At 36.1% G+C, this 27,390-nt stretch overlaps 1 protein-coding gene across 6 annotated transcripts in view; it reads left to right on the forward strand.

Moving 5' to 3' along the window:
- The window catches only part of LOC111584347 (corticotropin-releasing factor receptor 1), a 120,875-nt gene that overhangs the window by 40,154 nt on the left and 53,331 nt on the right, over window positions 1-27,390 (forward strand). For 5 of the 6 annotated variants that reach the window (XR_008599522.1, XR_008599524.1, XR_008599523.1 and 2 more), the window contains exons 5-6: window positions 16,566-16,651; window positions 27,100-27,206. Coding sequence is in view for 2 of the 6 variants with exons in the window: in XM_023293484.3 (XP_023149252.1) it covers window positions 16,566-16,651; window positions 27,100-27,206 (193 nt within the window). In the remaining 4 variants the exon portion in view is untranslated. Of the gene's footprint in view, window positions 1-16,565; window positions 16,652-27,099; window positions 27,207-27,390 lie in introns of those variants that run through there. The other variant, XM_055004683.1, reaches the window with a different exon arrangement.

The following is a 27,390-nucleotide window of genomic DNA, read 5'->3' on the forward strand; positions in this document are numbered from 1 at the left end:
AAGATGTTAATTGCATTTACTGTTAGGTAGTTTAATCTGGAACAAAGCGTGATTTTGTTGTACGTGTTTGTGACATTTTGCAGGCCTCTAAAGCTTTCGTTTAAGCTGAGTCTAAATTCTGTTTCTTTACTGGATCCACTCTGATATCCTCTCTGCATGGATATTCTTAATATATTGCAGGATACTGTACAAAACAAAAGAAATTAAACTTTGTTTTCTAACTGCAAAGCTATTCTGCTGTTAGCAAGTCCTTTGCAAAGTTTCAGGCCTAAAATATGTCTGAAAAATGAAGGAAGACTAAATAATAAATCATAATATGTGGTCTGGAAAGTCTCATAGTATGTTGCTTAATGTTACTCAAGGAAGCCGACGAATTAGAAAATGGTGTGCCACAGGGGTCAATCCTGGGTCCTCTCTTTTTTGTGGTTTGCTGCATAATTTGTAGATGTTTTTTCGACAAATGACGATTTTCTTTTTATTTGCCCCGGACTTTAACTCATCCTAAATCTGCGTTATGATGATTTAAATTCAGAAAATGTCACATACATGGTGATCTCCACCTCTACTGGTGACTTTTCCAATTAAAACTTTAAATTTAACTCACATCACTCTGAGTCATATAGAGCAGACTGTCCTTTAAAGACACCTCCAGTCAAACCCACATTTTAAAAAGAAACATCTTGTTAACGTGTCTATATGGTGAAAGATGCATCAGGACAGTCTTTAAACACAAATTCAGACGTACAGGTTTGATTCGTAGCACATATCCACACATTCTAGAGGAAACGATGGTACAGAGTTACATCGAAGCCATTTTAATGCTAGATGGGATTATTTTCATGGAAAATACATCTGAAAATATAACTTTGATATGCAGAGATGAGTTTTTGGAGGTTAAATCAACAACTAGAGAGGAACTTTAATATCCACTGGACATAGAAGAACAGCAGTGATAATCTCGGACACAGGAACTACCAGCAACAGACGATGATGCTGAAAAAGACCAACCAGAGTGGCTTTGATGAAGGGAAAGAAGGGAAAAGGAAAGGTTACCATCCAAAGAACACAATGTAGAGTTACATCTAAGCCATTTTGAGGCAAAAAGGGATTATTTTTGAGGGGAAACTTCTAAATGTGCAACTTTCAGATGAGTTTTAGGGGTTAAATCAACAGCCAGAGAGGAACTTTAATATCCACTGGACAGATAAGAACAGCAGTAACAATCTCGGATGCAGTAGCTACTAGCAGATGATGATGATAGTGAAAAAGACCAACCAGAGAGGCTTTGATGAAGGGAAACGGAAAACTTACCATCCAAAGAACACAATGTAGAGTTACATCTAAGCCATTTTAAGGCATAGAGGGATTATGTTTGTGGAAAAAACTTCTAAATATGCAACTGAGATTAGTTTTTAGAGGTTCAATCAACAACTGGAGAGTAACTTTAAGATTCAACAATTTAAAGTTCAACCTGGTTTCCTATATAGAATTAAGAGCTGCTTTCATGTCTATACTTCAATATTGCACCACTTCAGGGTTTTTTAATACAAAAATCCACGTCTCATTGTTCTTTGCGCCACAAGGTTACATAAACCTTTACAAAGCTTCACTTCTCCAGCTGCCTCTCAACATGCCTCACGTCTCTTTTCCATCTTCACACTGCAGAACTTCATCAGCTGCTTCACCTTGGATGCCGCTGACATATCACAAGCCTTGGCAGCGCTGATTTATTTTTTTTTAAAGAACAGTGCAGCTTTTTTTAATGATCTGCAAAACCGCCCTCACGCTGAAGTCCTTCACGGAGTTTTACGACTCTGTATCGACGTGTCCTCGTCGTGTTAATTCTGTTCTCGTGTCGTGTTGCTTCTTGAGATCTCGATGTCGGCGTGACTACCTGATAAAATAAAGATTTAATCTGGTCTGATGTACTGAAGTGTTACGCCAGTGTGACTAAATGTGCTAAATATTTTTGAAATAATTAGTTTTGTCTACGTTAGATACAGTAAAAATAGTACAACTGTATCATAAAACACTGCAAAAGGATGAATTACTTAAGATATAATCTGTAAAAATACAGATTTTTGATGTGGACACTTAGATATTATCTGTAATTTAATCAAAAATCTAAGAAATAACATTTTAAAAAATATATTCACCATTTTTCAGTCCTTCATAAACATAATTTTTCTTTCAGATAATGGCAAGTATCTTTAAAATAATTAGATTTTTGCTGATTTAAATACAGTAATAACTGTAATTTTACAGTCAAACATTTCTTAAATGACAGATTTTTTTATGCCATTGTAATGTTTCAGTTTTTGCCATTTTTGAAAGCTTTTTTTTAAGGGTTATATATAGGGCTATATTTTTCTTATTTTCTGTCATTTCAGAAGACAGATCAAATCTGTAAATCAATCATTTAGCTTTTTAAAAATATCATTTTTCAGTCAATAATATACATAAGTTTGCTTTTACATAATGGCAAATATCTGTAAAATAATTGTATTTTTGCTGATTTAAATACAGTGAAAACTGTGTAATTTTACAGCCAAACATACTACAGATTTTTTTATGTCATTATAATTTTTAACTTTTTTAAAAAACTTTTTTTAAGGGTTATATTTTTGTTATTATCTGTAATTTTAGAAAAACAAGGGCAAATCATAAAATTTAAAAAATATCATTTTTCAATTAATAATATGCATAGATTTTCTTTTAGATAATGGCAAATATCTGTAAAATAATTCTGTCTTTTCTTATTCAAATACTGTAAAAAATATGCAATTTTATAGTCAAACATTTTAAAAGAATGAATTTTTTCACTGGATATCTGTAATTTAATAAAACGGGAAATCTGTAGAATATATGTTATATTTACCATTTTTGCGATTCTTAATATACATTTTTTTCGTTAAAATAACGGCAAAAATATATAAAACACTGATATTTTTCCTGATTTAAATACAGTGAAATCTGTGTAATTTTTACAGTCAAATATTGTAATTTTTTTTCTATTTTTCTAATTGTCTGTAATTTCAGAAAACAAGTCAGATCTGTAAAATAAGCATTTAAAATGTACATACCATTTTTCAATTCTTAATATATATTTTTTTCTTTCAAATAATGGCAAATAAATGTAAAATAATGATATTTTTCCTAATTTAAATACAGTAAAACTGTAACTTTACAGTCAAATGTTGTAAAATGGTGTTTTTTTGGATTTGGCCTATTTTTCTTAATTTTTGTAAGAAAATAGGACAAATCTGTAAAATAATCATTTAAAAATATTTACCGTTTTTCAATTCTTGTTAATCCAGAATTTGCTTTCAAATAATGGCAAATGAATGTAATATAATTTTATTTTTTGCTGTTTTAAATCTAGTAAAAACCATAAAAAGGTGAAATTTTAGCATTAAATGATAAAATTCATGAAATTCCCTGGATTTGGTTGATTTTTTCGTGAATGTTCTTAAGAAACATTTTCAACATTTCTTTTTTTTCCACCAAAAAATGTTCAAAGATTTCCCAAAAATGTTGAAAATGTGGACATCCAAAGTTTCACTGTGAAAATATTTTTTTTTCCCACATTTTCAAACTTTACACGGGGTCAATTTTGACCCGCAGGACGACACGAGGGTTAAATAAAGATTTAATAATAGTAATAACACTGACGTCCATTTGCAGCAGCTTTTCTGAGCCACTGACCTGTAAACGCGTCGGGTTGCAGCTCAGTTTGTTTTGCTGCACAGTAGAAAAAGAAGCAGCGGTTTGATCTTAGTGCAAATAATATTTTCCTTTTCTTCCCTGTGATGCTGGTTTTAATTAGAGTCCTGATCCACATCCACAGAGGAAGAGGAAGATGCTGCTGAGCTGCAGCCGCTGGTCTGATGTATTGAAGTGCTAAGCCAGTGTGACTAAATTTGGGTCAGCATATTTGCTTGTGTGGTGTGTCCAATCACAGTGGCGTTTCTGCTCTGTTCTGCTGTTTTTAAGCCACAGAGAGCAGCCTCTTGCCGATGTTTGTTACCAGGCGGCATGTTTGCCCGGCCTGTCGTGTTTGGAAATAAAATAAAAAGAGGACGGTCTGGCCGCAGGGCTTGGAGGGCTGCCTGTGTTCCATCCACATGTACCTCCAGCTCCTGTTTCCACTGGGAGGATTTAGCACCTGGCTCGGACCACTCGCCGCTTTTAACACCCATTCACGAGCAACAATGGTCCCCCGGTCGCTAAGCAAAGATCAAACTGATGTGTAGCGTGCGTCCCTCCCAACTATGAAATCCAGAGTGAGCCCGCCTAAGATGCTGCAGAGACGAAGCCTGTCTGTCGATATTAAAACTCCTGGCAAATGTCCCGTTTGGCAGCAGCCGCCATGCCAGATCAGCCGTTATTTTAGGGACCTTGAGCTCGTGACCCGTGCAAAAGGCGTTTCTTTTTTTTTTTTACGATGCTGTCAGCGGCTCGTTCGCTGCACCCCAACGAGACTGCAGGAGAATGTTAATAAAGAGGAACCGCTGCAGTCGAAGGTGTAGCAGAACCAAGAATCATGGTGGGAGTCTAGTGCTACGTACAGTCATGGAAAAAATGATTATACTATTCTTGTTTTCTTCAGTGTCTTGTTCGTTTTAATGCCTGGTACAACTAAATGTCCATCTGTTTGGGCCAATACAATGATAGAAACAAAAATAGCTAAGAGTTTAATTTCAGAGCTGATATCAGACATTTTCCATGATTTTCTTGGTTAAAACCAAAATCCCTTCAGTTCTTCCATCAGTAGCTATAGCACTGTTCTGCCAAAAACAGCTTCTAGGATTCCATGTTTTCTTTTCTGTCTGTTTTAGTCCCATAATCCACACAGGAGTCAGTACTGATTCATAACCATTGTTTCTGATGACTGCATCCATGCGTCTTGGATGTTCTCCACCAGCTTCTGACATTGTTCTGCTGTCACAGCAGCCCATTCCTGTTGCACTGATTCTAACTAATTTGCTTTGTTTTGGGGCTTGTGGCTCTCCATTTGGCTTTTGATGATTTTCCACTGGTTTTCAGTTGGATTTAGATCTGGTGATTGAGCAGCCAAGGCATGGTTCCAATGTTCTGGTTCTCCATCCAGGCTTTAACTGACCTTGGCGTGTGGTAAGGGGCATCGTCTTGTTGGAAAATCCAGTCATTGGAGGCAGGAAAGAGTTTTCCACCTGATGGAAGAACACTGTTTTCAAGAGTAGCCCCAGACATGACCTGGTTCATTGGTCCTGTTCCACCCAGACTGAAACTACCCCAGATGGTCACTGATCCACCCCCATGTTTTACTGTAGGGGCAGACAGTCTGGTTTGTAGCTTCTCCAGGCTTCTTCCTAACCAGTAAGTTGGCTGGAGTGGACATCAACTGAAAACTGGATTCATCCCTGAAGAGAACCTTAGTCCAATCATCAACAGTCCAATCCTTGTTATCCCAGCAAAGAGTAACCGGCTTTCCTCTGCCTTTCCTTGATGAAGGGCTTCTTCCTGCCCTGTGTGACTTCAGACCAGCTTCAACAAGTCACTTTCCAACTGTCTTTGCCCAACAAGTCCCATTTCTCCACAGTGTCCACTCATTTTTAAGGTTCCTGAAGGTCTGAGGGCGATTCCTGACAGGAATGGATGAATGACGGTCATCTGGTGGGTAGAAAGACGTTTCCTGACCAGCTAGCAGTTTGGTAGAACCATGTTGGGCTGATTTTTCTTGGTGGAATTAACGGCTGTCTTGGAGATCTTCAGTTTTTTCTCTACCTGTCTCTCACTCCTGATGTCTGCCTTTGTAGCTTCACATAATTCTCTAGTTTTAGACGTTATATGAGAGCTGACAACTTCTGAGTTGTGCTACGGCTTGAATGTCAGCAGGAAACCACTCTAGACCTTTACATGTGCTGCTGATGACATGAAATGGCCTCTTATAGACCCTGAAATACAATGAAGCTGAAGCATGTCAAATAGGACGTAAAGTATGATGGAATCAGCTGCATTTATGGTCGTGTTCATTGTATTCTTCAGGTAATAGACCTTTAGTGGTACCAGGCATCGAAATGAACAAGAAAACAAGGGTGGTCTAATAGTTTTTTTGATGACTGTAGGGGCTGCAGAAAGTCTACAGCAAATTTAATAAAGTGAGAAAGAGATCCTTCCAAGAAACCTCGGGATCTGGCCTCAGTGTGCCGACTCAACCGCACGAGCACATTTCCCTCATTTACTGTAGGATTGAGTTGCTGTTTTGTATTATTAGTTTGACATTTCGGAAGAAGCATTCGTTTTCTCACCGGTACGAGACGAGAAACTTGCCATCTTTCTCACGTCTGTTCGTTACCGCTCCAGAGCATATAAATGAGTTCACACGGCCCTGATTAAGCCAGTGAGCTGCAGGTAAATCCCTCCGAATATTGGAGTTTTAAATGTGGCGACATTCCCCTGCTGTGTTTTACACCAACCAGATGAGATTGGTTTGCCAGAGCTTGAAACAGCAGCTTGGAACATGATGGAAAAATCGAGGAAGCGTCCAAGAAAGTTTCTAAAGCTCCAGATAAAACAGAAACCCAACATTTAGACACCCAATTTGTACATTATCAGCTCATTAGATCTGAGCCAGTAGGAGCCTCAGTGGGCACTTCATGGTCTATTGTGAACATTTATAAAGGAAAAGAAACCTCCATAACATCTGCAACCTCTTGCAGTTGTGTGAAAAAGTAAAATCTCTGAACATAAAACTGAGCTTTGGAATGTGTGAAAACACCTCAGAACCTGCCACATGGTTAAAAGACATGTTGTCTTTATAAAAAAAATTACCAAAAGTGTACAGTTTACCAATGCTAGAAACTGTGCAATCAAGAAGAATTCGTGTTTTAAACTTTCCGACACTTCTGAACTAATCATCTATGAATCGTGTGCAGATCTAAGCTAAAAACTAGGATATTCTCATTTTTAAAAAATCCTCAAAAATAAGTAATTTGCTCTAACAAGATTCTGTCAAAAACAAAAAATTCTTAACGCCTCTTTGGAGCTGTGAGTGACTCGGCTGTAACCAAAAGTTGTGTGACAAAAATTCAGGAAATACTCGGCTGAACTGCAGGATGTGTTTTTAACAGCGAGAAGACGAGGACGGAAAAAGTAGAAAAATATCTGTAGTTTATAGAGAAGGCCTTTGTTCCCCATTTTTGTTTACACTGTCAGGCTGTTGGGAAAGTTTTTTACATGTTGACTCCAGATTTTTTCAGTTTTTGTAAAATAATTACAGGAATCAAACTCTTTGATTTTTCTTTTTATTAGAATAAACTTGGACTTCTTCATTTTTGTTGCACAGTGCAATATGAAATTAAGCAGCAAGCCAGGCTGTACATTTCCGAAAAAAAAAGAAAAAAAATTTGTCAGAAATGTGCAAATGTGAAATATAAAAATGTAGCAGAAAGGTCATCTATACAAGTGTATCTATAAAACACAGTGATGCAGCTTATTTGATGTATGAATCGTGTCAAAACAGTAGATGTTGCCCTTCTGGATTTTGCACATTGCTGAATGTAAATAAAAATGTAATGACTTAAAGTCGTGCAAAACTTTAAATGTGTAGGTTGAGTTCATACTAAGTGCATAAGGTGATTTATGGTTGTGGTTATAACTTATTTTGGTGCTGGACTTTATATTGCAGTGAAAAATGAGTAAAAATGTGACCGGAGCAAAAACACCCAGAAACCGGGATCCATTTCCTGAACCTAGAGCAAGTTTGGTGCCTAAACTTAACCAAACACCGACTGAAAACTCGAGTAGAAACAGACTGAAAAACATCAAAGTTTAGCATAGAAGCTGTGGGAAGCATCTTGCCTGACTGTCCTTAAAGTGAAAAAATACACCAACCAGCACCTGTAAAGCTCATTATCTCCTGGTGACATCAAAGTGCTAATGGGCAAATCTCACTAATCGGCAGCTGCCTTGGCAACACCCGCGAGTGGATTTTTCAAGCTGATGAGACCAGTGTGTTATTTAAATGAATGAGAAGAACCATGACTGTGAATGTTTTAATCAGTGGGACAAAAACCTGCTTGTATAGAATCTCCAGTCAAATATTAAAATGAGTAACGTTTAAACAATTTGGTAAATTTGCACCAAAATAAGATTTAATTAACCCTCCTGTTGTCTTCATTTACGGGCACCAAAAAATATTGTTTCCTTGTCTGAAAAAAATCCAAAAATTCAGCAAAAAAAATCCTCAAATTTCTAAAAATTTGCAAAACCTTCAGCAAGAAAATTCCAATAATTCCTTAAAAGTTTCCCTTGAAAGTTTTATTTTAAAAAAATCCACCAAATTTGGCAAGAAAATTCTTGTAAATATTTTCCAAAAAATTCATAAAAATCTTCCAAAAAAATCCTAAAAATATCAAGTGATTACATATATATCACTAAAACTTGTAACATTTTCTTTAAGAACATTCACATAAAAATCAACCAAAATCCAGTGTAATGCGTTGGATTTTGGTTGATTTTTTTGTGAATGTTCTTAAGAAACATTTTAAACTTTTCTTTTTTCCACAAAAAAATGTTCAAAGATTTCCCAAAAATGTTGAAAATGTGGACATCAGAAGTTTCACTGAGAAAATAGTTTTTTTCCACATTTTCAAACTTTAAAACGGGTCAATTTTGACCCGCAGGACGACATGAGGGTTAACGATGGACTGATGTGGGTTTTTCTGGGTCGATAACGTTTATTGGCGATCAAGAAATGCCGATATTTGGAACTGATATGCATTGATTGTAATGTTTAAACTGTTTTCATAACTAGGTTTCTTCATTAATAAGAGTGACTACAACTGAATATGTAAAATAGAAATCGGAGTGATCAAATCAGGACGCTCTGCTCTGTTTATCGACTGAGACTGATCAGTTTGTCTCCTGCTATCCTCCTCTGTTTTATAACTTTTATTGTCCACTAAAGTCCATATCTTGAAGCATTATTATCAAGAAAAGCCCTCAGAGAGTGCAGTACTCTGCCAAGGCTGCTCAGTCTTTGTATCATTCCTGACAGATGAAATCTTTGATAATAAATGACTTCATGCTGAGCACATGCGTGTGTTCTGCATGTGTACGTTGTGTACGGATACCGACTCACGTGACCTACATATGTAGCGGGTGGTGGGAATTGATGTGACTCAGAAACACCCCCATAATTTAATCAGTTGTTCCTTGGATCATTTCTGATGGATAAGTCCTGATAAGTCCTCAGTGATGGATTTGTAGTAGGATCACAATCGTGATCATCAGCAGACAGCTGATGAAGTGTTCACTTGTTGTCATGGTTACAGTGATGCCATGCTGCTATCTGGCAATGATACAGTAATGTTTAACTAATCCATGGATCCAGACTATAAGGTGCATAACTGCCAAAATATAATCATTTGGTCCTTGTGTCATTTCTGACCTTCCCTGAAAATTTCGGCCAAATCTGTTAGTCTGTTTATGAGTAATGTTGCTAACAGACAGACAAATATATGCCGATGGTCACATGACTCTGCTGCGTTACTTGGTGGAGTAATTATTGTTTGCCAGACTCTCTCAGGTTAATTTGTGGCTGCCTGCTAACTTAGCCGCTAGCTGTTAGCATAGCCTTAGCCACAGTGACAGAAGCTAATTTCCTGGTTTGTGAGACATTTCTGAGACTACAAAGTCCAGAAACCTGAAGTAGTGTATTTAATTTACCACTAAATGGTCAATCAAAGTACAGATAATCAGCACGATTGGCTGGAAAGCAGATGATTGGCCCTGCTGTTTTTTCCCAGCCTTTATGCTAAGCTAACTGCAGCTCACAGACAACACAGTGCTCCCAAACACAAAATGTAAAAGCTGAAACCAACACAAACCTCAGAACAACAACATTCTGCTGCAATATCTGCCGTCTCTGGGCTTTAAATCCATCTTCATTTGCTTCAGCTATAAAACTCCTTCCACCGTTTCTCCTGCACACGCCAAAACAATTAGTCGAGGCTGCTTTAATTCCCTTATTACACAAGGAATGCCTTGACTGTTGGGGGATGTACTGAGGAGGTTTAACTGCCATGAATCAGTCGGTGGTCCGGTGCCAGGAAGGATCCCTCTCAAGGTCACGCTGCTTAATTTGAAAGCGCTGCCACTTATACCTTTAAGCTTTTGGCTGTGGATCACTGCGATGTGTCACTGTGGGCAAATTCTTCTTCTTCTTCTTCAGTTCCTTTGTTTCCTAACGCACGCTCTCGTAATAAGGTGATTTCATTCCTTCGACTGTAATAAATTTGCACTGTGAGTGTCGGAGGACCTGCAGGGAAGCTGCGCTCGCATGCGGCGTCATGTGCTGTAAATGTGATCTGAATAACGGAGAAGACAATTACAGGAGCTTTGGGGGGGAATGTGCATTTGATAGGGGAAGTTTGACATCAAACAGAGAGAAAACACTGCAACTAAACTGTCGCCTGTGTGCTCAAATCTGAATAAATCCTCTTTTCAGGAATAAAATCTATCAGTTAAATGTGTTTTAACCCTCATGTCGTCCTGCGGGTCAAAATTGATCCGTTTTAAAGTTTGAAAATGTGGGAAAAAATAGATTTTCTCAGTGAAACTTCTGGTGTCCACATTTTCAGGAAATTTTTGAACATTTTTTGGTGGAAAAAAGAAATGCTAAAAAAAATGTTTCTTAGGAACATTCATAAAAAAAATCAAGCAAAATCCAGTGAATTTTGCTGGACTTTGGTTGATTTTTATGTGAATGTTCTTAAAGAAAATATTAGAAGTTTTACTGATATATATGGAATCACTTTAGATATTTTTAGGATTTTTTTGGAAGATTTTTATGAATTTTTTGAAAATATTTACAAAAATTTTCTTGCTAAATTTGGGGGATTTTTTAAAAAAATGAAACTTCAGGGAAACTTTTAAGGAATTATTGGAATTTACTTCCTGAAGGTTTTGCAAATTTTCATAAATTTGAGGAATTCTTTTGCTGAATTTTTGGATTTTTTTCAGACAAGGAAACAATATTTTTTGGTGCCTGTAAATGAGAACAACAGGAGGGTTAATTAAATCTTATTCTGGTGCAGATTTACCAAATTGTTTAAATGTTACTCATTTTAATATTTGACAGGAGAGTCTATACAAGCAGTTTCATGTCCCACTGATTAAAACATTCACAGTCATGCTTCTTCTTATTCATTTAAATAAGAGTCTGGTCAACATCAAACAGAGAGAAAGCACTGCGAGTAAACTGTTGTCTGTGTGCTCAAATCTGAATAAATCCTCTTTTCAGGAATAAAATCTATCAGTTACACGTGTTTTAAACGCTCAGTCCATAATAAAACTTTATCTGTCTTAACTTTTAGCTCCCCGACAGACAGATTTTAAAGCTCTCCAGGTTATTACGTCAGGGATTTGGGGAATATCGCCATCTAGGTAATCTTGATTAGGGCTGACAGTCCCTTTACACTGTCAACATCCTATTTTTAACCAGCTCATTGCACATTATTGCCCTCAGGGAACCTCAATCCCATTTTATCTGCAGCCCTCCCTGAACATTTCTGATTATTAAAACATGCATTTAAGGTTATCAGCATCCATCTCCGGCTGCACGGATCTGGATTCACCCCATACATGTTTACCCGTTTCTCTTTGCTTTCATCCATTTGGAGTCTTTAGAAACCAAAACAGCTTAAATCTCTGAAATAGACGCCACAGAGTTGCAAAATTCGAAAAAATGAAATTAAAAAATGTTAAAAACTGTGAAAATCTGCTGCAAGAGTGCCAGAAAAATATGTTTAAAGAAATGAATACAGTATAAAGTTGTTATTTACTTGGAAATCACAGTTTGCATGAACTAATGAATCCATTTTACACTCTAATATTCTATAAATAATTAAAAGAGCAGCTGTTTTCCAGAGATTACAAGTCAAGTTACCTTTACACCAAACAAACAAACAAACAATAACTAAATAAATAAAAGCTAATTTCTAAATGTTGTTATCTGAGAAACACTAAGAATTTCTGAAAATATTGTAAAACAGAGGAGGAAATCACACACAAATCATTGCTAGTTGTTTTATTCTGTATTTATCTGTAAAATTTCTGCTTTAATCTGTGACAGAAATGTTTTACTTTACATAACATTCTGTAAAATTCAAGTTTTTGAAAGTGAATTTATGCACAATATTAAATTTATAATCCATTAAATTGACTCTAACAGCTTTTATTGCCATCATTCTAACATAATTTAAAAATATTTCACTGTATATATATTGTTGAGAATAATGTAACATTTTTCAGTTTTTAATTTAGATAATTTTTCTATCAAATACAGACAAATATATGTAAAATTATGATTTTTAAATAAAGTAAAAAAATAATGATTTTTTGTGGTCAAACTATTTAAAAGAATGAATTACTATTTGTCAAAATACAGATTGTTAATGTGGACTTTATTTATAGTTTTTTTAAACAGTCAACATGCAAATTTATACTTTATAAAATCATTTTCTCTAGATGTCTGCAATTTTACACAACATAAATATGTAACAAAACGTATTTAAAAAAATATGTGTAAAAATACAAATTTATTGTCAGTAATTACCGTTTACCTTGTAAATTAATACATTATTTGTGATTTTACTAGATGTTATCTGTAACTTAACAAAACAAAGAAAATCTGTAAAATAGGAAATAAAAATTTGTTAATCATTTTTTCAGTTCCTGATATAAATACATCATCTTTCAAATAATAGTAAATGTATGCTTTTAAAAAATAGATTTTTTTCTGATTTAAATAAAGTCAAAACTTAGATTTTTAAAGTTGTCATTAATTACAGTTTTTGTGTAAATTAATGCATTTTTCTGCAATTTCTCTAATCATTATCTGTAAATTAATACTTTTTTGGTGATTTTGCTATATAGTTCCTTATATAAATACATTTTCTTTCAAATAATAATAAATGTACGTTTTTTTTAAATGCCTTTTTTGCTAATTTAAATAAAGTCAAAAGCATTGCAAAAAACTATTTTTAAAGTTGTCATTAATTACAGTTTTTGTGTAAATTAATACTTTTTGCTGCAGTTTTTATTATCATCTGTTTTTTAAATAAATAGGGAAAATCTGTAAAATAGTAGGAACCCATCATCTAAAAAAATACAGTTAATGAATGTGAAAAATGCTTAAAAAACAAACCAGGAAGGAGCCTGACTGTTTCTGGATGTTGACATCTTTCCACCTTGAACTGAAATCTAATTTTTTGTAAAATAATAATTTAATATAACAAATCCAGGTAAAGAAGTGAAAAATGTGTGTGTTATAATGCTGAAAAACAAACCAGGAAGGAGCCTGACTGTTTCCGCATGTCGGCATCTTTCCACCTTGACCTGAAATCTGACTTTCTTAATAAAACCAGTGAAATGTGTCCCAGTAGAAGGTGTTTATGGACCCGAGGAGACGACCCTCCTCAGGTCACGGTCAGATCTGTCCCAGTACCTGAGAAGTGTTTTGAAACGGGACCAGCGCTTTACTGGCCGACACATCTGGACGTGATCCCACTGCTGATGCCGACAGGAAGCCTGACCTGGAGACCAAATCATCTCCCAGACCTGCTCTGAATCTTTGATGTGGCAGCAGCTCCAGTCACAGCAGTCTGCTAACAAGCCGATGTGTCGGTCGGGAGGCAGAACCGAGTCGTGGTTGAATCAGCAGCTCACCTGTTCTCCTGCAGACAGCTGCTGGCATCATCTACAGACCGTCGCTGCCTTCCACTTTAACCCTCCTGTTGTCCTCATTTACGGGCACCAAAAAATATTGTTTCCTTGTCTGAAAAAAATCCAAAAATTCAGCAAAAAAATTCACCAAATTTCTGAAAATTTGCAAAACCTTCACGAAGAAAATTCCAATAATTCCTTAAAAGTTTCCCTTGAAATTTTTATTTTTTAAGAATACCTCAAATTTGGCAAGAAAATTCTTGTAAATATTTTCCAAAAATGAGTAAAAATCTTCCAAAAAACTCCTAAAAATATCTAAAGTGATTCCATATATATCAGTAAAACTTCTGATATTTTCTTTAAGAACATTCACATAAAAATCAACCAAAATCCAGTGAAATTCGCTGAATTTTGGTTGATTTTTATGTGAATGTTCTTAAGAAACATTTTTAACATTTCTTTTTTCCGCCAAAAAATGTTCAAAGATTTCCCAAAAATGTTGAAAATGTGGACATCAGAAGTTTCACTGTGAAAATAGATTTTTTTTCCCACATTTTCAAACTTTAAACCGGGTCAATTTGACTCGCAGGACAACATGAAGGTTAAATTGCCTCATTTGCAGAAGTGCAGCTCCGCTCTGGTTCCCTGACAGACTCCATTGGCTTCATCTCAGCAGATGACTGATGTGAAACGACAAATGTGAAATCTGTTACAGATTATTTAATTTCTGTCCTGTGCTCTGATGCAGCAGCCCGGCGTGGAAAAATGTGATTTTCCTCCTCATTTGTCAGCACCTTCACTCCGACCCGTCGCTTCTCGGGTCGCATCATCCAGCAGTGAGGAAAATAAACGCCCTCATTTAACCCTCCCAGCCCCAAACACTTTCTGGATGTTTTTATTTGCTCCTTTTGTTTTTACCTCAATATAAAGTCCTGAACCTCTATGGAAACAGAACATCTGTGACTAGATGGAGAGAGAACTTCTGTGCAGTCATGTTGCTATAAAGCAGGAATGTCAAACTTATTTTAGTTCAGGTTCCACGTTCAGCCCAGTTTGATCTCAAGTGACCAGTAAAATCACAGAATAATAACCTATAAATAACTCCACATTTTTCCTTTGTTTAGTGCAAAAAAAACTATTCTGAAAATGTTCACATTTAAGGAATTATCTTTGTAGAAAACATCATGAACAACCTGAAATTTCTTAAGAAAAACAAGCTCAGTTCCAACAACATTCAGCCTCAGTTTATCATTTCCACATTACAACTTCCAGATCACAGAGTGTCTACAAAGAAACACAACATTTAGCCACAGCTATCTGGAACTGAATGATGTAGTATTTTACTTTATGATCAAAGAGTCAGACAAAAAAAAGACAAAAAACAACAAAAACAAGACAAAATATTACAAAGATGAGACACAAAATGACAAAAACAAGATATAAAATGAAAAAATGAGACAAAAGACACGAAACAAAACAATAAAGACACAAAAAATTAGACAAAAAAGTTACAAAGCCACAAAAAATGGACAAACGACAAAAACAAGACAAAAAATTACACAAATGAGTCCAAAAATGACAAAAGCAAAACACAAAATGACAAAAATAAGACAAAAAACACAAGCGAGACAAAAAGGAAACACAAAACGAAAAAAATGAGAAACAAAACAACAAAAAACATGAGACAAACCACAAAAGTCGGACAAAAAGCATCAAAAACAAGAAACAATGTCACAAAAACTAGATACAAAGTCACAAAAGAACAATCTAGTATTTTACTTTCTGATCAAAACAACTTTTCATAGTCTAGAAATTACTTTAAATTTATAGTTTTACACCCTTGCACTAAACCATGAAAATAGAACAAGCAAAATTACAATTTCTTCGATTATTTATCTATAAAAATGTCATTTTTCCAAGTGTCCACAGGCATAACCAATACCTGAAAAAATACATAAAGGCTCTACGCACGATAGATATTTTATTATTTACATTTTTTTTTTGTTTCCATAATCTGTTTTTCTACGCTGCCTGTGATATTGCTAGTTATTTATGCTCTTACAAAAGAGAGAGAAAGTCTCCAAATAATTTTATTTTTTTTATTTTTATTTTTTTTTTTAAACAAAATGACAATAATGGTATAAAAACATATTGATTCTTATATGGGTCATTTTTGAGCCAATTCTACAGGAGTGTAGGTCCCATCACTGGAGCATCTGAGTGTTAAGAATGTTAAAAAACATTTTTAGAAGGTTATACTGCTGAAAGATGAATGAGAAAGGAGCTTTATTGTTTCTAGATGACTCACAGAAGGTAAAAAATCTGACTATTTTTTCAGTTTTCACAGTTTCTGGCTCTGAAAAATGGTGCAATTTGGGTGATTCTTTTCAAACGATGACACATCTTTGAGAGGGTTCAAAGATAAAAATGTTAAAAACATCTTTTTATGCATCAGTCCTTCATCTTTCAGGAGCTTCTATGTTAATGTGGATGTTGAAATGTTGGAGAAACTCCAGCTGAAGGCAGGTCGCTGGTTAATAACCGGAGTTCCTGAATGTAAAGAATACTAGGAGTTCTTGTGCAGAGGCGTGGCAGACTGTCTGACAGCAAACGTGTGAAAAATCACAGCTTGTTTTACTACCTCTAATGATATCTCTCCCTGTTAGTCTCAAAACGCAAGAAAAGGTCACGGCAAAGCTGCGAATCGAGCGGGAATCCTATATTTCCGTGAAAAAGCGTCGAAGAGAAGTGATTCTGCCTGAAAAATGAGAATAAAACATGAGGAAAAAATCAAAAAAGAGTCTCTTCGCCTTTCGGTAACGACTCTCTCGTTGTCTTTGTCTTTGTCTGTGCAGATAATGTCTACAGGAAGTGTCTGGCCAACGGGACCTGGGCGCTGAAGGGGAACTACTCCATGTGTAAGGCCATCCTTCACGAGGAGGTGAAGACACATTGATTGTTGTTTTTTTGTGAAGCAACATCGGTAAAGTCAGCGGTGGAGGAAGCCGTTTGTTTCTTATAGCATCTATAGCAGGGGAGTCAAACTCATCTCAGTTCAGGTTCCACATTCAGCACAGTTTGATCTCCGGTGACCAGTAAAATCACAGCATAATAACCTAGAAATAACCACATTTTTCTTTTGTTTTAGTGCAAAAAAGTACATTCTGAAAATGTTCACATTTAAGGAATTATCTTTTTACAAAACATTGTGAACAAACTGAAATTTCTGAAGAAAAATAAGTGAAATTTCAACAATATTTAGCTTTAGTTTATCATTTCCACATTACAACTTCCAGATCACAGAGTGTCTACAAAGGAACACAACATTTAGTCATCTGGAACTGAACTATGTAGTATTTTACTTTATGATCAAAATGACAAAAGTCAGACAAAAAAAAGACAAAAAAACAACAAAATATTACAAAAAACAAGACACAAAGCAACAAAGAAATAGACAAACGACACAAGGGAGACAAAAAAAGACAAAAGCGAGAAGGAAAACGACAAAAACGACACGCAAAAAAATAAAGCGAAACAAAATTACAAAAGACAAAAAACTCAAGTGAGACACAAAGGAAACACAAAATGACAAAAACAAGAAAAAGACAAAAGTCAGACCAAAAAACAACAAAAACAAGACAAAATATTACAAAAATGAGACAAAATGACAAAAGAACAATCTAGTATTTTACTTTCTGAACAAAACAACTTGTCATGGTCTAGAAATGATTTTATATTTATAGTTTTACTAATTTACAATCTGCAGTTTATGTCTTCTCTGTGATTTTTACACTTTGAGGGCCGGATTGGACCCTCTGGAGGGCCGCCTTTGGCCCACGGGCCTCATGTTGGACATCTCTGATCTGTAGTGATTTAGGGTTAGGAGCTGAAAGAAAAACTAAAAATATAATCAGCCCGAGAGCATCACCAGAAGGGATCTGGAAGCACAAAGGATCTTTTTGCTTGATGGTTTGGTTCGTAGGCGGAGGCTTGAAATCTGCTTCCCAACCTGCAGCTGTTTCATCCTACCAGCGCAGGAAAGTCTTTCATTCTTTCTAATTCCTCCAATCCTGCGGCATGAAAACACAGTCGCTGCTCCAGATTTTTATCCATTCACATCGGCCGGTTGTTTGTTTGTTTATTTACTTGCTTATTTATTTACTGGAAGCCCTCACCTGGGCGGCCCGCGTTGTGATTGTGATTGCGATGGGCGCTGGCGTTAATTAGGATTGAGATAAAGCGGCGGGACGGAACATGCTGACCCAAATCAGCTGGTAAACAATTAGAGAAGTTTTCTGTATGTAGAGGAAAAAAAGAGATGAAATGACAAAACGGCAACATGCGCTTCAGCGTGTTCGTTCTGCTTTGTCTGGCCATCTGCTCACGCTAAATATTCAGCACTGGAAGTTCTGTATAAATTAATAAATTATGACCTGCGTTTATGGTTTCTGTCATGTCAGCAGTCTGAATCTGTATTCTGCATTTCAAAGGAAATACAGAAGAATACTCATCGATTTCAAGTCTTTCTTCTCTCTGCTGCACAAGATGTTAAGCATTAAATCGACTCGAAAGTCACACCACCGTTCAAAAGTTTGGGGTCAACCAGGCAATTTCATGTTTTCCATGGAAACTCCCTCTTTTATTCATGTGCTAACATAACTGCTACAAGGCTTTTCATCGAAAACAAGAATTTCTTTCAAAAATAAGGACATTTCTAAGTGACCCCAAACTTTTGAACTGTAGTGTTAAAGAGTTGAATTTGCTCCATATTAGATGAAGTTGCTCTATATTAGTTAAAGTTGCTCTATATTAAAGTTGCTCTATATTAGTTAAAGTTGCTCTATATTAAAGTTGCTCTATATTAGTTAAAGTTGCTCTATATTAAAGTTGCTCTATATTAGTTAAAGTTGCTCTATATTAGTTAAAGTTGCTCTATATTAGTTACAGTTGCTCTGTATCCGTTAAAGTTGCTCTATATTAGTTAAAGTTGCTCTATATTAGTTAAAGTTGCTCTATATTAGTTAAAGTTGCTCTATATTAGTTAAAGTTGCTCTATATTAGTTACAGTTGCTCTGTATCCGTTAAAGTTGCTCTATAGTAGAAAAAGTTACTCTATATTAGATAAAGTTGCTCTATATCCATTAAAGTTGCTCTATATTAGATAAAGTTGCTCTATATCCGTTAAAGTTGCTCTAAATGAGATAAAGTTGGCACACACTACTATTCCAAAGTTTGGGGTCATCCAGACAATTTCCTGTTTTCCAGTAAAACTCCCACTTTTATCCATGAGCTAACATAACTGCACAAGGGTTTTCTAATCATCAATGAGCCTTTCAACACCATTAGCTAACACAATGTAGCATTAGAACACAGGAGTGATGGTTGCTGGAAAAAACCACCACCGAGGACTTATCAGGACTTATCCATCATAAATGATCCAAGGAACAGCTGATTAAATTGTGGGGGTGTTTCTGAGTCCCATCAGTTCCTGCCACCCGCTACATATTTAGGTCACGTGATTCGGTATTTGTACATAACGTACACATGCAGAACACACACTTGTGCTCAGCGTGAGGTCATTTAGTTTGTGGGTTCATCTATATTAAACGGACACATTCTATGTTGCCATGATTTCTGATCATCAATAACTAATAAACAAATGCTGCATTAATTTAAAAAAACGATGCATTTCTGACATATAGAGGAATGAGCAGCCTTGGAAGAGGACTGCGCTCTCGGAATGCTTTTCTAGTATTTAGACCGGGAAAACTCATTCATTGGGAGGCATGTGCCGCCAACGATGACGTCAGATATCTGCCGAAATGGAACTCAGATGAAAGTTTGCAAAACTATCACCGTCAGTGCAGCTTTTCACAAAATCAAACATTATTATTTATTGTGTCTTTTTCTATTCAGGGGCACAAAACAAACATTAATGAGCACAGCTAAACAATTCACTGAAAAAAAATCAGACGTGTAGGCGACGAATCAGACGCCTGAGAGAAGATTGTTGTTCTCCAGTTCCAATTTAATCTAAACCCTTCTGTGGAGGAAGTTGGCAGTGGGCACAGTCATTGAGATGATATTGATTAAATGTTGATTCCATGCTACTTTCTATTTCAACACATAAATTGCGAGAGCTTTGAGCTCGTAACAACCTTCCTGCCGATGATTCATATTCCAGTATGTTGGATTCATTCAAAGTAAAACCAAAAGGTTTGTTTTTATTGGTTTATAAAGCTTTGAAAGAACAATATTCATCAGAGGAATGAATTTACTGTCAATTTTGTTAATTCAGTAGTAGCTGGAAGTAAGAAAAATCTAAAACATCACCGGTTTTATCTCTGTGGTGAAGGCATGTATTAGGTTAGCGGCTACAGTCATTTGTACTTTATAGATCTGTGAAGATGAGAAAACAGTGTTTGGACTGAAAGCCTTCATTTTTTTCCCAGACTTTCTCTGAGTCTGAAATCTAATCGATGCCTGCAGAAAATGGATATAGAGTGTCTGACCTTTTAAAAATGTGTGTTTGATTTTTTCTCTTTCGTTCGTAGCCATGAAATAAATCACCAGGTGGCAGCAGCAGAGTGATTGACATCTGGGGAGAAAAAAAGGAGGAGTTGAAGTGGTTTCTCTTTAAAGTTCAGCCAGTATTGAACCGGAAATCCAGCGATTTGGTCAAGCAGAAAGACTGATTAGACAGAGGAAAAGAAGAAGCCCTCATTTCCTTTGGGTTCTTATTGAAAGTTAGTGACTTTAGAAAGTTTGGTTTCGACACATTTGCTGTTTTTTCCGAGGCTGGTGGTGAATCTTCTTGTTGTCCAACTCCTCCTCTTCTTTTAAGATTAACTCAATGCTCTGCTGTGCATTTTAAATCCTCCCGTTTACTTGATTAATGCCATCCAGCCCTGCACCAGTCAGTGTCTGTTGCAGCAGTGATTCAGGTTTTTCAGGTCTATGTTAATGCACATACGCTATATTGCCAAAAGTATTTGTTCACCCATCCAAATAATCAGAATCAGGTGTTCCAATCACTTCCATGGCCACAGGTGTATAAAATCCAGCACCTAGGCTGCAGACTGCTTTTACAAACATTTGTAAAAGAATGGCTCGCTCTCAGGAGCTCAGTGAATTCCAGCGTGGAACTGTGATAGGATGCCACCTGTGCAACAAATCCAGTCGTGACATTTCCTGGCTCCTAAATATTCCACAGTCAACTGTCAGCTGTATTATAAGAAAGTGGAAGTGTGTGGGAACGACAGCAACTCAGCCACCAAGTGGTAGGACACGTAAACTGATGGATGCTGAGGAGCATAGTGCCAAGAGGTGGCCAACTTTCTGCAGAGTCAATCACTACAGACCTTCAAACTTCAAACAAAAGACCATGACAATCAAAAAAAGGAAGGAAAACGCACAAAGGGACAAAGTAAAGCAATTAGATGAACATGGGGAAAGTGATGTCTTTTTAAAAATAGAAAAATTATTAACAAAGCCAAAGAGCATGACAATCGAAAAGGAGGGAAAATGCACAAAGGAGCAAAGTAAAACAGTTAGATAAACACAAGGAAATGGATCCTTAATTGTCAGAGAAAAACAACAACCAAAACCAAAGACCATGATAATAAAAAATAAGGGAAAATGCACAAATGGATGAGCTGAAACAATTAGATGAACACGAGGGAAGGTATCTCTATTTATTAAAGAAAAACTACAAATAAAACCAAAGACCATGATAATAAAAAAGGAGGGAAAATGCAAAAGTTCAGTTTGTTGATTCCAGCCTTTTCCTCTAAGTTTGTTAAATACCTGCAGCATCAAACAGCAAAAGGATCTATATGAGCATCAAAAATACCACAAAATTTAAATGATCCCCGTCATGGAGACAGGATGGATCAGGATCTTCACATAACAGCCGTCCTAGAGTTTAGTTTTTAGCTCCATTACAAAAGTATTTTTATTTTGCTGTTGATAAAGTAGAAGTTAGATTATTATCACACATTAACAGAATTTCCAGTTCGTGATTTGGACAGTTCAATGAGCCTTTAATTTAGATTCATACATCCCTGAATGTTCTGTTGAAGCTCACATGTATGACAGATATAACACGTGTGCTGCAGCTCTCTCCATCTGTGTGGTGGGTTTGTCTGAATGAAGCTGTGAAGATCATGAAAAGAGACTCATGTCCTAATAAATGCTGGATGCCGTCACTTAAACAGATTGATGAGGCAGCAAATGTATACATCCCATGTCTGTAAAACAGCCTTCAGATGATGATTAGAACACTTTCTATGAGCAACGAGGGCAGAAAACCAGCAAATTCCACAGAATCCACATATTTCACCTCACGACTAATGATTCCTAGTGTCATTACTCATCATTTCTTCTGTTATGCTTTTAAATTTTTTTAATTGCAGTGCGACTCTGTAGAAAATGACGAACAAATTCTGCTGTTGTAGAAGGGTTGTGTTTGTCCTGGTAGTTTGCTGCTTGTGTTTGTTTTATTTACGGAGACAAAACACCAGCAGGACAAAAACTCCCATGTGATTGCACCGTGTTTAATTAAAGTTTACTTCCCTTTATTATTTCATTTCTCTTGCTCGACACGCACGCAACAAATCAAACACAGTTTATTCAACAGCTACACCTTCTTTAAACAAATGCGCTCTAATGCGGCAGTAAATCTTCCCGTCATGAAGGTCGTTAATCAGATTCATGGTCATTCTGCAGGAAGCGCTTCGGATGCAAGCCTGTTGTGTTGTTTTGCCAACCTTTATTGATATAAATGCGGTTGACACAATAACAGAAACACCCAGGGGTGGAGTCCTATTTATTGATGTATGTATATGTAATTACGAGAGCGGGGTTGGTTCCCATGGCGACAAGTTTGCGTACGTTACTCAAGACAAACTGACCACATGATCAAATTTTAAACTGACGTCATGAATAGAACATCAGGTCTTCCTGCGGTAACTCATTTATTTACAGAGGAAACCGCTTGATGCTTCCATCTAATGGATTCTGTACATCTGGTCTCAGTAGCTTGTTGTCAAAGACTGCAAGCCAATGATCTAATGACCACATTTCTGTAAAAAATGGGTTACAACCCATCTGATATTAGTGTTAAATGATCTATACAGGCAAAAACATGGGATTTAAATAACTATAAAGTCATTTTATAGCATTATTGTTACATTTTTAACTGTTCTAATGAAGCGTGTTTTACAGCCATTGTATCTTTGCAAAAAAAAACAACAATATTAAATTCATTGTTTTGCTTAAAGGCAACTTTTAAGGTGGAATGTTTTCCTGGATTCTGCAGATGGAAGACTGTACGCTCTTATAGAAATGTGTGAATTACTGAACAAGTCTACTCTGTTTACATCTGCTGTGGGAATGTCGGCGACAAAATGACCACAAGACACACAAGTTTTTCTTAAAGAGATAAAAATCAACCACAGTGAGATCAGAATGGTTACAAGGAGACGTAAAACAAACAGTAATACACAAATTAACAAAAAGAAAAAGCAAAAATACCCCAAGAAGATGCAAAATTAATGAAAAAGCACCAGAAAGACACAAAATGACCACAAAGAGAGAAAAACTACCATGAAAATACACAAAATTACCAAATAGAAATGAAAAATTACACTTAAGACACACAAAATGACCAAAAAAGAATGAATGGATGGTCAAAATGATCCCTAAAGTGACTACGAAAAAAGTAAAAAGATGCCACAAAAAAGCACAAAATTCCCAGATAGAAATGAAAAATTACCATTAGAAGACACAAAATGTATACAGAGACATAAACAACTATGAAAATAATGCACAAAATGACCTTAATAAAAGGAAAAACTACCACAAAACACACAAAGTTACATGATGGAAGTGAAAAGTTACCATTAACTTACCATGAAGACACACAAACTGGACACAAAGAAAGGTAAAACTACTGCAAAAATACACAAAATTACCAAATAAAAATGAAAAATTACTGTTAAGAGACACACAATGACCACAAAGTAGGAAAAACTATCACAATAATACACAAAATGTCCACAAAGAAAGAAAAACTAACTTGAAAATAGCACAAAATGACCACAAAGAAAGGAAAAGCTGGCCCAGTAGTACATAGAATGACAAGAAATAAAGGTAAAACTATCATAAAATACACAAAATAATCAGATAGAAATAAAAAACTACCATGAAAACATGCAAACTGAACACAAAGAAAGGAAAAACTACAACAAAAATACACACAGTGACCACAAAAAAGCTAAAACTACTGCAAAAATACCCAAAATATCCAGATATAAATGAAATAATACAGTTAAGAGACACAAATTAACTACAATACGACAACTAGGACCATTTTCTTTTCCTGGCTTTCTTCCTTTACATTTGCTTTAGATGTAATTGGACCTTCTAGCATTTACCAAAAGTGAATAAATATGAATCTAAACCTCTAAACCGTATAAAACGATCATTTATTGCTGATTTTTTTGTGCTAAACAGCTTCAGTTTTCCCTAGATGTCTCTAATAGCCTCATGTAGATTACATCAGACGTTATTATCTTCTTTCCTCACACAGATAGAAAGAAAAAAGCTTTTGATTTGGATGCAACAGAACTAATCTGTGAGACTAAACCTTCAGTTTGATGGCAGCGGCTGATATTCTGCAGATGAAATGTGTCCTGATGGAGATAATGGACTCGTTCCTGCTGCTACTCTCAGTCAAATGAGTCCATTTTGTTATTGGAAAGTTGTGTTTTCAGCTTGTTTATGATCTAAAAGTACATTTGAAGCGTGCAAACCTCTTTACGCCGTGAAGGGATCATTCACTGGACGAATGATTGGAGCTTTTTACTGCACAATTTCTACAACAAAACTGTCCTTTTGTTTGCAGAAAGGCGGCGTTATTTCCTCTGCAGACCAGAAAAAATGTCTGTGATCTTCCCCTAAACCCAAACAAGTAGCTTTTGTTCCTCTATGACTTTAATAACTTCGAACTACAGAGATGTGAGATCAGGAAAGAACTCATGACTCGTTTTGTAAAAAATCATGAAATCCAGTCTCACAAATGTCTACCTGGCAGGTTTAAAGGCACATTAGTGTTAAAAATGCTAAACTTACATCATTTATTAGGACTAGAAGCTGTTAAAATGGAAAGAAATTGCCTAATAATCAGCTTTCTGACGGTCCTTGAACTACTCATCTGTGACATTTCATTCTGTGAGAAAAATAAACCAAATCTAAGCTAAAAAACATCCTAATTTAATCCAGTTAAGCTTATTTTATGGGATTACATTTAAAAAATCACCTGAAATAAATCTATTAATCAATAACTAACTGGATTCTGTAAAAAAAAATAAATAAATAAAAATAAAAAATTATAAATAAAAATACGTACATATTAGTTGATTTCTGGGCTGAAATACAGATGTGAGGTGCTTGTGCATCTATTCTGCTGTATTTCATTTATGGTGCATTCTAGGAGTCAGAATGACTGGAAGAGCAGCACTCTGAATCATGACCGTGACCTTTCTCTAACCTCAGACAAGTAGTTTTTGTTGCTTAGACTAATCTGAACTTGGACCACAGAGGTGTCAAATCAGAAAAGACCTCCTATGGTTTGATCTGTAATGACCAGATGAGATCCACACAAATATCTGCATTTAACTTTTACCCTCATGTCGTCCTGCAGGTCAGATTGACCCATTTTAAAGTTTGAAAATGTGGGGAAAAAAATATTTTCACAGTGAAACTTCTCATGTCCACATTTTCAACATTTTTGGGAAATCTTTGAACATTTTTTGGGGGAATTAAAGAAATGTAAAAAATGTTTCTTAAGAATATTCACACAAAAGAATCAACCAAAATCCAGCAAAATTCGCTGGATTTTGGTTGATTTTTATGTGAATGTTCCTAAAGAAAATATTAAAAGTTTTTTGATATATATGGAATCACTTTAGATATTTTTAGGATTTTTTGGAAGATTTTTACTCATTTTTTGAAAATATTTCCAAGAATTTTCTTGCCAAATTTTGGGGATTTTTTTTTTTTTTTTTTTTTTAAATAAAACTTTTAAGGGAAACTTTTAAGGAATTATTGGAAATTTTTTTGAAAGTTTTGCAAATTTTCAGAAATTTGGGAAATTTTTTTGCAGAACTTCTGCTGTTCGTCCACTGCAGACGTACAAAGAGTTAAAGATTTGAGCCGCTGCACCAAAATGTGTTGAATGAACCAAATGACGTGGGTCGGGGTGGGTGGGGTGGGGATTAAACGTGCCCACATTTAATCTCGGCGTAGACACCAGTAGGTTACATAAATCCACTTACAGCACAGATTACTGCTGGTAGTCGGGGCAGAAATCCGATCACAATGGATATCCAAATGGCAGACAGTGGTCTTAGGCAGCGAGTTACTGGAAGATGTGTCTCTGTTGGGTGTAAAATCTTCTCAGGAGGCCTCATGTGGAGAGCGTGAACGTTCAAAAGCCTGCCGGTGTTCATGTTTCACAGCCAGGAGTGAAGCCAGAGGGGCGGCACGATCCGAGCCCACCCTGGAAACTGATTGATCTTCTTACATCAGTGGATCATCTGCATGGATCATTTAACAGCTCAATTAGTGCACAATGCAAGATCACTTCATATCTTCCTTATGGAAGACGCCAAAACAGCACACACTGATCGCAAATAAGATAAAAAAACAACCGCAATTAGAAGCAGAATAATTGAAAGAGAGGTAAATAAACAAAAAACTGTCACAAATAGATGAAAAAGATGCAAAATTACCACAAAAGAGACATACAATGACCTAAAATGCACAAAATGACTGCAATGAGACATCAAAGAAACACAGAAAGACACAAAATAACCACAAAAAATATATAAAATGACAACAAAGTGACATCACACAACCACATAAATGCACAAAATGACCCTAAATGACTGCAAAGAGATGCAAAAATACAATAAGGAAACACAAAATGACAAGAAAGAGATGAAAAATAACCGTAAACACACAGGAAACGAACACGAGATGCAGAATGACAGCGGAGAAACATGAAAACAGGCCTGAGAGACACACAAAAGGAGTTTTTTGTGTGTTTGTTGTCTGGCTGTGCTGCTTTCAGGGAACCATTTTCTGCGATATCTGAAGTTCATTTTGTGATTTGGTTTTATTCCGACTCTCCTGCTGTGATCGTGAGCAGCCTGTTCCCGATCAAACACTCGGTGGGAGTCGGCCCAGAAAATTGAAAAATAAAAGCGGATTTTTTCATCTGTTAAATGTCTTCTCCTATCAGGAAAGGATTTCTGTAAACCAGAAGCACCAAAAAGCTTCATCTCATGTTTATTTCTCTCTCTCTCTGTTTCTTTCTTCCTGCAGAAAAAAGGCAAGATGCACTACCAAATCGCTGTGATCATAAACTTCCTGGGTCACTGCATCTCCATGGTGGCTCTGCTCGTCGCCTTCTTCCTCTTCTTGTGCTTGAGGTAAGCGTCGGACTGCCGATAATCCCCGAGACATCCGTGATGTGACAGAGACGTCAGTGTTCTCCCAGATCCCGAGAGGTTCAAAGCGCCTCTCGTTCTTATTCACAAACCGTTTGGTCATGGGATGAAACCTTCGCCTATCTCAATCCCGCAGATGTAAAAGGGGTTTAGACAAAAACTAGGC

Source organism: Amphiprion ocellaris, chromosome 18 (genome assembly GCF_022539595.1).
Source record: "Amphiprion ocellaris isolate individual 3 ecotype Okinawa chromosome 18, ASM2253959v1, whole genome shotgun sequence".
Lineage (NCBI taxonomy): Eukaryota > Metazoa > Chordata > Actinopteri > Pomacentridae > Amphiprion > Amphiprion ocellaris.